The 12,880-nt window shown below is 39.5% G+C and overlaps 1 protein-coding gene across 5 annotated transcripts in view; it reads left to right on the forward strand.

Moving 5' to 3' along the window:
* Positions 1 to 12,880, forward strand: part of CLCN3 (chloride voltage-gated channel 3) — a 60,025-nt gene that overhangs the window by 23,027 nt on the left and 24,118 nt on the right. The window contains exon 1 of one of the 5 annotated variants that reach the window (XM_039700183.1): positions 281 to 935. The exons of 3 other annotated variants lie outside the window; for them this stretch is intronic. In XM_039700183.1, the coding sequence (XP_039556117.1) occupies positions 458 to 935 (478 nt within the window). In that variant the 5' untranslated portion in view covers positions 281 to 457. Of the gene's footprint in view, positions 1 to 280; positions 936 to 12,880 lie in introns of those variants that run through there. One more of the 5 variants, XM_039700184.1, reaches the window with a different exon arrangement.

Here is a 12,880-nt window from a genome sequence, read left to right on the forward strand (position 1 = left end):
ACAGCCACGGCTTGATGATGCATCACATGAATGCCTTGGTTAGCATTCATGTGGGTTGTTGCCTATTTTGAGCCTGTGACTTTCAAGGGACTCAGACCATTTTATCAATGTGTAGAGTAATGCAAGCTAAGTGTGGACTTGTGTTTATTACATTTTATTCCACCCCCACCCCAGGCTTTGTAGTGTGAGTATGGATGTTATACAGTTGTAATACCAGAATAATCACACACACAAAAAAATTGAGACACTACTCCATTTTAGTTAGATATGTAATTAAATTCTTGGTTTATTTTTTTTGATGACACATGTTCAAAGCTGTCAGTCACTGCTATACGACTGAAAGTTCTACGTGAATGGGGGATAGGAGGTTGATGAAAGTGAGTGAGCTGATCCTGTGGAGCAGAGGGGTTGGCTTTTGGCAGCTTAATGTTGTTGTTCCTTTGAGGTAATCGTTTTGATGTTAGCATGCATGAATCTTCCCGTACAGATAAAATGCGACTATAGGTGTTTAGAAGCCTCAGCGGGCGTGGTTCCGGAAAGGTGCAGGAACTACGGGCAGCTCTTTCTCGGCAGGTTTGCCTGTTTTGCTGAGCCGGGCCCCACCGTTCACCTGTTGACGGAGTGGCAGCTTTGGCGGGCTCACCTATGCGAGCGCATCCCTCCCGCCGTGCGGCCGGCGGGGCCGGGACCCCGGGGCCGGCGGGCCCGCTCCGCAGAGCCCGGCGCTGCAGAGCCACGGCGGCGGCGCAGGCCGGGCCCGGCCGAACATGGCAGCGGCCCCCGCGGCCGCCCTTGCGTGAGGAATGCCGCGGCCCTCCTGAGCCGGCAGGCGGGCCTCGTGTTCGTCACGTCCATGGATGTCTCTTCCGATCCGTATCTGCCCTACGATGGAGGGGGAGGAGACGGCATTCCGCTCCGGGAGTTGCATAAACGAGGTATGCCGGATTGGCGTTTGGGTTACTTGTTTGCATAGCTGTACGTGCGGGACCGCTGCCCACGTTTGAAACGGGGACGTAAAGGCTTGCTAATTATCGAACTGCTTTTTTTCGCCTGCCCGATGCCTTTTGTGGGAGGAGAATTCAGTTCTGGCTGGTTCCTGTGTTGTCAGGGATTGTTTTCTCTGCGGGCAGATCAGTCCTGCTTCACATCTCATCGCCCTGTGACTCCATCTTCGATATGTGGCAGGCGTGCCTTTCGCTGCCTCTCGGGTATTTTTGTGTGTGTTTTTTTAATCAATAAAACCATCTCGTGCAGAAAAAGAAACCCTCCAAAAACTGTGTTTGTCTTTGACTACGAACAAATTAGCTAGAGTACTAAATAGACTACTTAGCTGCCTTCCAATGGCATGAATAGGAACAGTGTTTGTCTGGCTTTGAAGTTTCCGTACCTGGTTTTAGGACTTGACCGGTTGTTGCGGTCTTTGATATGCCAAGGGAAAGCTCTGCAATGGTCATGTGTCAGCTCAGCAAATATTGATGAACTCATAAGGAACTGGTACTTTACGGGAGGTTCTTTACACTGTTGCTTGTAAGGAAGCAGATCTAGAAAGAAAAGTGTTATCAATGTTCAGGGGAGGGAAAAAAATCCTCTTTTGAGCTTACATTTTGTTTCTCACCATAAATTCAAAGCAGAATACCTTCTGTAAAGATTTGGTTTTGTTCTGAGAAGTTGTAGCAGGAATAAAAGTTATGCCTTCAAATTCTGAGAATATAAGTATGTTTTCTTGTTTGGATTGGATGGTCACAGTCTGGTATTTAAAACAATAAATGTAGTGAATTCCTACTTTTGTTTAAATTAGGCAATCTAAAATTAGAAAGTTATCAACATTAATAGCTGCTGGCGTAAGCATTAGAGAGGAGGTAGGCTGAGAATAGACATATGATTTACATAAAATTATTTTTTTCTCTCCATGTAATTTATTGCTTTGCACGTCCATGCAAACTCTTAATTCTATAAATAAATTAGATCATAATTTATTTTCATCTGACAATTTATCATCTGTCTTTTAGTAGTTTACATAGAAGCTTATTTGTTGTCTTTTTATGATTCTTAGAATGTTTATCAGCATATCTTAGAGAACATCAACAAGTTCCAATACAGTTTTATTTTCAGCAAGCAAATTTTACACTGTCTGGCAAGTGATAGATATTCGCTAAGTCAGATTTTAGAACCACGGCTGAGAAATTGAGCCGAGTGTTTTCTTAAAAGGTTTGCAAAATGTGAATTTGGGATCTTATCAAGGCTGAATATAAATACCTGAAGGGAAGGTGACAAGAATGTGGAGACAGGCACTTCTCAGCAGTGCCCAGTGACAGGACCGGAGGCAAGGGGCACAGACCGAACACGGGAGGTGCCCTCTGAACATCAGCAATCAGTTTCTTACTGAGCACTCTAACAGGTCACCCAGACAATTGTGAAATTTCCTTCCTCAGAGATACTCAAAAGCCATGTGGACATGTTCCTGGGAAAACAGCTGTAGGTGGCCCTGCTTGAGTAGGGGCTTTGGACAAGGTAACCTCCAGAGATCCCTTCCAACCTCAACCATTCTGTCAGTTTAGATCTGTAGATAGATTTAAATATGAGAACTGCAAAACGGTCCTAACATGACTTTCAAAATCTGCAGTTATAGTTAGACATTGAAATGTGATCAGCTGTATATTCCTGGAAAATAACGGGTTTTAGTTGATTTTTTACAATACAAAAAGTAGATATTTGCAGTGCAAAGTGCTGTGTGTGCCACACTGGAGTATTGCTGTTAAACATAATGTTTGCCAATACTGTAATGAAGACTGGAGGATTCAGCTAGGTAGTTCCATTGTGGTGACACTGCTGAGGGCCAGCAAGACAATTCCCAGTTGTGACTTACGATTTTTGCAGTTCCACTGCAAAATTCTATTGGGGCTTGTGCTTCCCATATTCTAATATTGTATTTCAAAACAAATGTTACTTGTTCTTCTTGGGCTTGCTCTGCTGAGTTTAGATTTTAAAAAATCCAAGCAACCAACAACAAAACCTGAATAGTGTCACTGAAATCTTTTGCAATTCTGAATTTTTCAAATGTTTATCAAACCATGACAGTATGTCTCATAAGAAGATGACTCCAGACAAGGTTGTTCCAATAGATGTAACCAAAATTTGTGAGTATTTCCTGCTGGTTTACAGTGTCACAGTAATCTGTTATTGTGATTCAGCTATTAAAATAAAGCTCAAAATGCTAGCAGACAAAACCAGAAATTGAAAGTAAATCCTTCACATTACATTGTGTACTACCAAGATTTTTATTTTCCTCTCATGTAGATTTCACAGCATCATGATAACAAGCTCAGAGATCATGGGTAAAGATATTCCAAGAAAGCAGACTTAATTATGAAAGGCTGGTGAAGTTTTCCCCTTATTCACATACTCACAACTCGTATGTCCTGCAGAGTAATGTTCACATCATGCAAAATTGGTGTGTAACATCAAAGCATTTGTTGAACTAATTGTCTGCAGTGGCTCACCCAAAGTAGCTGTACCTCAGCAGTTATGAAATGACTGTTTAAATCAGCAGGGGTCTTTGAGGTTTAATTAACGACCTTCACTAATGTTCAGTGAGATGAAGTAGGAAGTATTATAATGCATTATTACCAAAGGCCTTATGCATTAGCTTGCATTAAGAAGATTTTTTTTCCCTGTGCAAGTACACTATGAAACATCAAATGGAAATATTAAAAAATATGTATTTATTAATTGTATTTGTCTCACTGAGAGAGGCTCACTGCTGTCTCTTAAAAAAAAAGCTGAACAGATATTACTGAATTCTTCTTACCAGGAGCTTTTTTGACTTGTGCTGTGCTAAGATTTCTTTTTATGTGATACTAAATGCATCATTCCAGACCTACTTATCCTCCCTGACACACAAATAAAAATTCCGGAACACAATTCACTTCTGCTGTCTTCTCTACTAAATAAGAGTTAAAAATACTACTTCTCAGAAAGGGTTTAAAAGTTATGTAGGATTGCATATATCCCAAGTAACTGGCATGCATGTACATTTTTGTAAGAATTTTTCATATAACAAACCATATACTGCCACATATGTGAATAACTTGTGTTGCCCTCAGATTTATCTTTGCATTGTTTTTACTGTCTTGATCCTTTTGAAAGTTGAGAATGATCAGTATCTTGCTTGTCTTCCAGCCATTCACATACGTGCTCACACTCATTCTCTTACCCCTGACCCTCTTTTTATTATTCCTAAATAAGCATTCATTTTACCCAACTTCAAAAATTTGAAATGTGAGCAATAGCAGAACATGTATAGTGCCCAGACTACCAAATCAAGCAAGACTTCATCTTTAGTAGGCACAAGCTTTGTTGACTCCTAGTTATTTTCTGCATATACATAAACATGTCTTAGATTTAAGAAACTGGAAGTCCTCAAGCAAAATGAATGAAATTTTCTTTCACTAATAATCTCTGATAGAGTCAGTAGCCAGGAGATGTGAAAACTACATGTATGAAGAACATGCCAGATGTACGATGGCTTAGTTTTCGTAAACCTGATTTTTTTGGGAGATAAAATAAGTCACAATTTCATTTATCGTGCACCAGTCACCAGCCATGAAGGTGCAACTTCTCTTGCTTAGTCAATACTGATAGTAACAGGGGGAGCCTCTCAGCCACCTGGAGCCTCACTGTTACTGTAAGCTGTGGGGCAGAGAATATTTAATAATAGCTTAGGGAGACTTTGAGTCAGATGTATACTGAGCCAGTTCAGATGCTCTTAAGTGATAAAACTTATACTTTGGTATTTTAAGTTGTATTTCTGCTTAAGGTCCTCTTATGTTTAAGAGTTAGTAATAAGTCAAAAGTCAATACCAGTGTGACCTTTGAAACAAATGGGTATGAAAGTTGTGTACACATGCTCAGAGCTAGAGCTTGACCCTGAAATTTTATTGGTTGCAGAGTGAGAGTTAAAAAATTATTTTAACTTAAGAAAATTATTTTTAACTTATCTATGAAGCATATTTCTCAATTTTGGAAATAATTTTTGATGTATTTTTATTTGAGATATTAGAAAGCTAATAAACAGACCAAGATTATGCCCTCCTTGGGCCTGAATGTGGTCTGGTTGGGATAATCATATTAACAGAATTACTGTTTTTGCTGAATCCTGTCTTTGCCCTCTGAAACAGCATATAAGTAAGTTGCTCTTATGTACATGCAGCAGTGGGACTTAGAAATCTAATTATCTAAATTTCTGGCATTCTGACTCTGATGGCCTTGGTCATTGTTAGATCACAGATAACTTCCGTTTTGTAATGCTTGCTTTCTCTAACTATATATTTTTTATACCTTCTATTTTTATCATCTTCTTCCTCATTATTCATCTTAAATATAAGTTATGTATTTAGTAGTGGGAGGATCTCAATAACTTTTCACTTGCATACCTGAACTCCCTATTCATCATAGACATAAATAAATAAACATAGTCCATCTGCCTTTATGGCTACAAGAAAATAAATCTGTAACAATAAATCTTTTGTTTTTGGTGGTGCATCACAGAAGCAGAAATGTTTTCACCTAAAGTGAAAAGCCAAAGCTCAGGGTTTTGTTTTGTATTTTTTTCCCATTTGTGGTGGACACAAATCTTCAAAAGTCTTGGTTTAAATCAGAGGTGCTACTATTGAACTTTGATTTCACTCCTACTTTTTAAAAGGTTATTTTTAAACCCAGATCTTTTTGGGGGCAGATGAAATGGAGGGTATTATCATGCAGTACTTTGGTAAATAGTACAACTTATCCTTGTTCCTCAAAACTTGTTCCATATCTTCTTGTTTCCCATTTATTAGATTTTTTCCAGTTGATTTTTTCAGTTTGTGTATATATAGTTGTGTCAATTTTATATGCATTTTGATTGCAATGCAGTGGCCAGTTTCTGTTTGAAAACCTTTGATGCAGTTAGAAGTGCTAACGAAGAGACATGCTGAAAATTCAGTTACAAGTGGAATGTATTACTTGATTACAAAGACTTTAACACAATTTAACATCATTTATGGCATTGTGTGGTGTGCTTCTGATTATGAAATGTAAAAATTGCTTCTAGCCAGGAAAAGGAAGTTGTGCTTAATGACTCTTTTTGAGTGGTTACAGACAAATTAAAATAAACTGATGATTGTTTCTTGTCTTTTTAATTGAAAGCCTCATATTTTGAGGTCTGAATATGGCGACAGAAAGAAGCTGAGGCACTAACACGTACCTCGTGTATACAAATCTTCTTTGTTACAAGCGTAAGTGATCCTTCCAGTGTGTGTTGCACTCAGGGTGCTTCCCTGCCTCCACTCCCCTTGCCACCTAATACCCAAGGACACACGGGTGAAGCAAAGCCTTGGATTAGAATCTGGCCTCCAGAAAGCTACAGCCCCTGCTGATTTTAACACTCAGCAGATTTGGATGGTCATGTCAGGGGGAGCTTATTCCAGCCTTTACTGTAATCTGACTAACTTCATTTTCACTCCCAAGGGTGCATTTATTTTTTTCCTTCCTCCTTTGACACTGCTGGGAGTAGCCCAAAGAAGACATGTTACACTGCTGTCAGCCAAAAGAACAGCGGCTGAGGCAAATGCTATGTAGTTGTGTGTTGTTTAGAAAAAGGGATGGGTGAGCAGCAGCAACTATTCTTGCTGTAAGAGTTAACAATTACGTTGCTTGTAGAGAAATACCTTCGAGAAATTAGGTCCTGTTATTGCTCTGCCATTGAATACAGCATTGACATTGTTTATCTGTTGTTGTTTTCACAACTCTGGAATGTTTCTAAACCTTAGGGAGTTTTGAGCTCTGTGAAATAGATGTTACTGTATAGTGTCTGGACATTAATATTTATAATTTTGAGTTGTTTCCAGCAGAAAGTTATAATTAAAATCTAACGAGACCCCAAGGGTGCATTTATGTATTTCAGGATAACTAGTCTGACAGTTTGTTGCTATGGAAGGGGCTGAACCTGTTGCTCCCCATCTATTCTCTCAGTTTTTGCCCTTGCACTGGCTCTGTTTTTTCTCCAACAGCACAGAAACTTGATTCCAGTTCCTCATAATGGCAGATTTTTTTTTTGTTGTTTTCAGTTTGTCTGCTTAGTTGGATTAGCATGTTGGGTTGGTTTACTGTGCATTCAGATCAAGGGTGACAGAGCTGATCCAAGGGTGAGAGTAAGACTGTGTGACCAAGAACAGCAGGGAGAAATAGGGGGAGCAAGATCTACTCTTTGTGTGCCAGCAGTCAATTAGATCACCACAGTCTTACTGTGTAATTATATCCCAAGAGGTATGGCTCATTTCTTAAAATGGAATAAGGTAATATTAATATAGTTTGAGACAATGGTGTATTTTGTGATGTGCCTTCAGAAAATGGATATCATGTGCTGTGTCTTAAGACCCCTTTAAGAAGTCTTAAAGCTTTATCATAAGGTTATGGTCCCATATTAACTGATAGGCACCTTCTTGAGAAGCCTGTTGATGTGTCAGTTCTGTACCTTATTCTCTTGCGGGGGTGTAGCTGTGAGGATTTGTTCTCTAGGTGATACTGGGTAATTGTTCAGATAATCACGTGGTGGATTACCACATAAAAATCTGTTGTGCATCGTTTGACTACGCAGGATGTAGTATTTGTCTTTAATCTTGATGCCTCTCTTGTTATTTTTATGAGAAAAGAAGGAACACAGCCTACAAGGAAAGAGTTGGGGGGGATTGTTGAACAGTTATGCATGAATCAGGAGCACCATGTATGTTGTTAAACCCCTTTCTTGTGTGAAATAAATTAGCTATAAACGTACCAGGTATTTTTCTTTTAAAAACACATCTTTCATCAGCTGCATGTGTTCCAGGGTTACTTTCAGATTTGAAAGAAATCCTCTGAGTTGCAGAAAGACAAAGCAGTATGGGATTACTGCTGCAGGAGGTGAGGCAGCTGTTAAAAATACTGTGCATGGCCTCAAGATTGCTGTGTGTAACCTACATAAATCAGCCTTCTGTCATGTTTATCATAGTTCTAACATCAGTCAAGATTGAATACTGCTTGGATGAGGCACATCTATAAAATATGAAAGAAGAGATATTCCTTGCCTTAATGAGGGACAAAAGGCAGGGAGGAATTCTGATATATAAAGGAGCTTCTGTGAGTATTGTAAAATCTGTTATTTTTTTGCCTAGTGGTTCCATCAGCAGAAACTAGCTAGGCAAAGCAGGAAGTTGGATCAGTGTTGGGACCTGACCATACATGAGTATAACTTCATGTTCAAAGAGAAATGCAGGAGAGCAGTATGGTAAGACTATTGGTTTTTTGTCAGACATAGTATCTTCTCCAGCAATTTTCGATTGTATTTTTTACATTCTCATTAAAATAAAAAAAAATTTAAAAAAAATTAAAAAAAGAAGAAAAAATCCTTCACTTCTTTAGGCATAAAAGCTTTTTTATGGTGTTGGAATCCACTTTTCTTATTCTGGGGTTTTTTTTGTGTAGCATTTTTGCTTTCCTTGTACTTAATTCTCATCAGGTGTCCCAAAATACAGCGTTTAACTGCTAATCTTAATGCTTACTACAGTTTTTTCTTTTAACATTGTGCATTTTTTTTTAACAACTTCAGTTGAAACAGTTCTTCAGCAATACCAGAGCTGATTGCTGAAAAAGGATTGTGCTCGAGGCTTGGAATTACATGCATGGAAGGATAACAAAAGTCAGCTGCCTTTCTAGAAGGTAGTTCATTCAAGACTTAGAGTGACTGACTCCCCCAAAAGAGTTTCCTTTTCTGAAGAAGCACATTGCTTTTATTGTCTAGAAGCCTACTGTCTATAAGCTTGCAGTCTGTGATTACAGCAGCTCAAAGCAGTTACATGTTGAGATTCAGGACAGCCAGCACAGCTTCACCAAGGTTCCTGCCTGACCAACCCAGTGGCCTTCTATGAGAGAGCGATTCCATCAGTGAACAAGGGAAGGGTTACAGATATCATTTATCCGGACTTCTGTAAAGCCTTTGATGTGGGCCCCCACAACATCCTTCCTTCTGGAACTGGACAGAGATGGATTTAATGAACAGGCCATTAGATGGATAAGAAATTGCATGAATGGTCACATCCAGAGGGTAGGGGTAAAGGGCTCAGGGTCTTGATGGAGATCAGTGACAAATGGTGTCCCTCGGGTATCCATATTGAGACTGGTGTTATTTAGTACCTTCATTAATGACATAGATGAAGGGGTTGAGTGTTGCTTGGCAAATTTGTAGATGACACCAAGCTGAGTGGTGCTTTTGACACTCCTGAAGGGTGGAATACCATCCAGAGGGACCTGGACAAGCTCCAGAAATGAGCCCATGGGAATCTCATGATGTTTAACAAGACCAAGTGCAATGGGGTGTTGGTGGATGAGAGGCTAGCCATGACCTGGCCATGTGCACTTGCAGCCAGGAAAGCCAGACATGTCCTGGGCTGCATCCAGAGCACCATGGACAGCTGGGCCAGGGAGGGGATTCTGCCCCTCTGCTCTGCTCTGGTGAGAACCCACCTGCAGTGCTGCATCCATCTCTGGGGCCCCAGCACAGGAAGGACACCAACCTGTTGGAGCAAGTCCAGCAGAGGGACACCAAGGTGATCACAGAGCTGGAGCACCTCTCCTATGGGGAAAGGCTGAGAAGGTTGGGTTTGTTCAGACTGGAAAAGAGGTTTTGAGGTGATGTAATTGTTGCCTTACAGTACCTGAATGGAGCCTACAAGAAGGATGGTGAGAGTCTATTTATAAGGGTGCATAGTGACAGGACTAGGGGGAATGGCTTCAAATGGAGAGAGGAGGTTTAGATTAGATTCTGGAAGAAATTCTTTACTGTGATGGTGGTGAGGCACTGCAACAGGTTGCCCAGATAAGCTGTAGATGCCTCATGCCTGAAAGTGTTCAGGGCCAGGTTGGATGGGACTTTGAGCAGCCTGTCTAGTGAAAGGTGTCCTTGCCCAAGAGCTAGATGATCTTTAAAGTCCCTTTGAACCTAAACTATTCTGTGATTTTGCCTTATTTTTGCAAAGTGTGGAATGACTGTGTTTGGTTTATAAGGATTCTTATGAATTGTACTAAGCCTCTGAGAACATCAATATACTGTTTCCCTCTCTCTAGTAAGATGGGTTAGTTTGGAATAGCAGTAGTAATACAAGCTCTGCATGCCACTTTTACCATTAGCTTCCAGTCTCATAAAAACTTAAGCAAACTCATATATTACAAAAAGGCTTTACTTCCTTTACAGCTCCAAAATGGCTTGGGTGTCCTCATATGAACTTTAGAAGTGTTCACTTACTGTAGCTAGAGGCTATACCTATACATCTTGTACACTAAGTGCTTGTTGTGGTTTTTAAGACCAAAACTGCTTCTATTGTGGTGAAAAGTGAGAAAGCCTGAGAAGGCATCCTGAAACTTCAGAACTGGTGAAGTGGGAGAGGACGGAAGGGGAAATACTTCTGAAGGTTTGCTAAGTGCTACAATTTATCTATGTAATGATGATTTCCTGCCATATGGTTACAAAGTTGTGATAAAATATTTGTATTTTGGTAAGGGTTTTAACACTGCATTGAAAATACTTTTAATGACACTTTGGAACTGGGAGTAAATTGAGAATTTGTGTGTTTATGCTGATGAGAATCACCATCTTCATAGCTGGAAGGAGCATCTTGCTGTGTGAAATGCTAGAGTAGGAAGGGTAGAAAGGGAAGCGAAAGCTTGGGAAAATGTTGAGTCTTAGTAAAAGTATATTTCTCTAACATCTGCTTTAGAATAGTTGTATACTACATAGATCATAATGCTATCAGGAGAATGTTATCTCAGAGTTCTGTATCTTAGATACAGAGCATCAGGTTTTGTAGAGTTGTCCTCTTCATGGTTCTGTAAGGAAGCCTTTCTGCCACACTCACTGCTGCCTGTTTTCTCACTTGCTACAAGATTACAGCTATTCAGTTGTTTCGTCAGGCACTCAAGCTCCATATTCAACAAAACCTCCTCTTCAGCTTCATATCTTCTTCTGTTTCTCTTCCCCATCATACAATAATCACTTATATTCCAGTATTTGGTGTGCCAGCAACTGTTGGCAAAGTAGGAATGTGACATAGTTCCAGTGGGATTTTTACTGTATCTAGACAATGACCATCATTTGTAATCTACTCCATGTTCTGCTATGGGTCAGGTGCAATTAGTGTAGTGCCATCTTTGATTATGGTATCTCTGATAATGCCCTGGTAGCAATTCCAATGTAGCACCTTGTGATATGCATACAATAATCTTTTACTCTTTGTGATTCATTTATAACTCTCAACTTTCCTTTGCCTTCTGTGGCATAGGATTGCATGCTCCTTGTAGTTTGGCACTGCTTCATTTATAGCAGGGCATAAAACAAACTCTTCCAGAGTAAAGGCAAGCTTTTGCCCAACCCTACTCACTCAGGTTCAGGAAACTGTGTCATCACACTGGAACTTTGTAGGAGATTAATAATTAAGCTGTGGGTGAGGTTAATTTATGTCCCCTTGCTCTGCCAGAGGAAGCTGATTTCATGTAAAAATAATACTTTAATAATGTATTCTATTACTGTCTTAATTCTTAGAGCTCAACTAGTTATCACACTGTGAATTTTGTTAGTATCTCTTCCACAAGATCACCTTGCCCTTTCAACTATCCAGACATGTATCTTAGACTTCTAGTTAGGAGAAATGGCAAGGAAATTGAATCCCTTATCCTAAAGCAAGGTTTTCACAATCACCTCTATTAGCAAGCCTCATTTAAATTGTTGTTGTTAGCCTTTTATTAATGGAAGCATAGGTAATGCTTCTTTACATCTGCCTTAAGAGAGACTAGCAGCAGCTTTGGGAAGAGATTTACAGGGCTTAGCTGTGGGAAATAGATGAGGGGGAATTTAGTATGGCAGAGACTGGGGGAAAAGGTATTAAGCTAAAGATGGCAGCCAGGTTCACATAAGAGAATGGTATTGGTATTATTGGGGAACTGTCTGCTACATTTGCATTGTCTTCTGTACTTTTCTTTTAATCTTTACAGAATTTGTAATAATAGTTGTTTGTGTATCTTGAAAATTATAGATTGCATTTTGTCTTAATATGAATTTTGTATTATTTTCTTTCTTTGAGTTTTGGCGTTCACCACTATAGAAAATGTCTGAATAAACAATGTTACATAGTAGGCATCAACATGACCTCTTAAGCAGTAGCTGACTGAGGCATCACTTTGGTCATAGTGTAATGCCAGGTGTCACACTGCTTCTTCTAAATCTTAGAATTCACATTTGTAAGGGGAAAAGGCACATTTTACTTACCTAGTTTTGGCGTTCACCACTATAGAAACTGTCTGAATAAACAAACAATGTTACATAGTAGGCATCAACATGACCTCTTAAGCAGTAGCTGACTGAGGCATCACTTTGGTCATAGTGTAATGCCAGGTGTCACACTGCTTCTTCTAAATCTTAGAATTCACATTTGTAAGGGGAAAAGGCACATTTTACTTACATATAAATCTTAATTGGGAGTTATTATGAGGGCTTGGGCTGGTAAACTCACCATTTGTAGCATTTGGAATTTTACAGGTAGGTCCTTTGACAAGCTTTTTGTTTTTTAGTTTTGGTTTTTTGGTGAATTGGTAATTTCTGCTGACAATACCAAGAAGCTCAATTAAGGAAGCCTGGAATAAAAATACTCCAAAAAACCCAACAAAAACAAACAAACAAACAAACAAAAAACAAACAAAAAAACCCAAAAAAAACCACCCCCACCTGTCTAAACATCCCAGTGTCAATTTAGTGAAATGAGTTTTGCTGTCTGTTTGAACTGATAGAAATCTTGGTCAACTTGAGCTTATGTCTTTATGA

This window comes from Passer montanus, unplaced genomic scaffold (assembly GCF_014805655.1).
Source record: "Passer montanus isolate IOZ18808 unplaced genomic scaffold, ASM1480565v1 scaffold14, whole genome shotgun sequence".
NCBI classification, from domain to species: domain Eukaryota; kingdom Metazoa; phylum Chordata; class Aves; order Passeriformes; family Passeridae; genus Passer; species Passer montanus.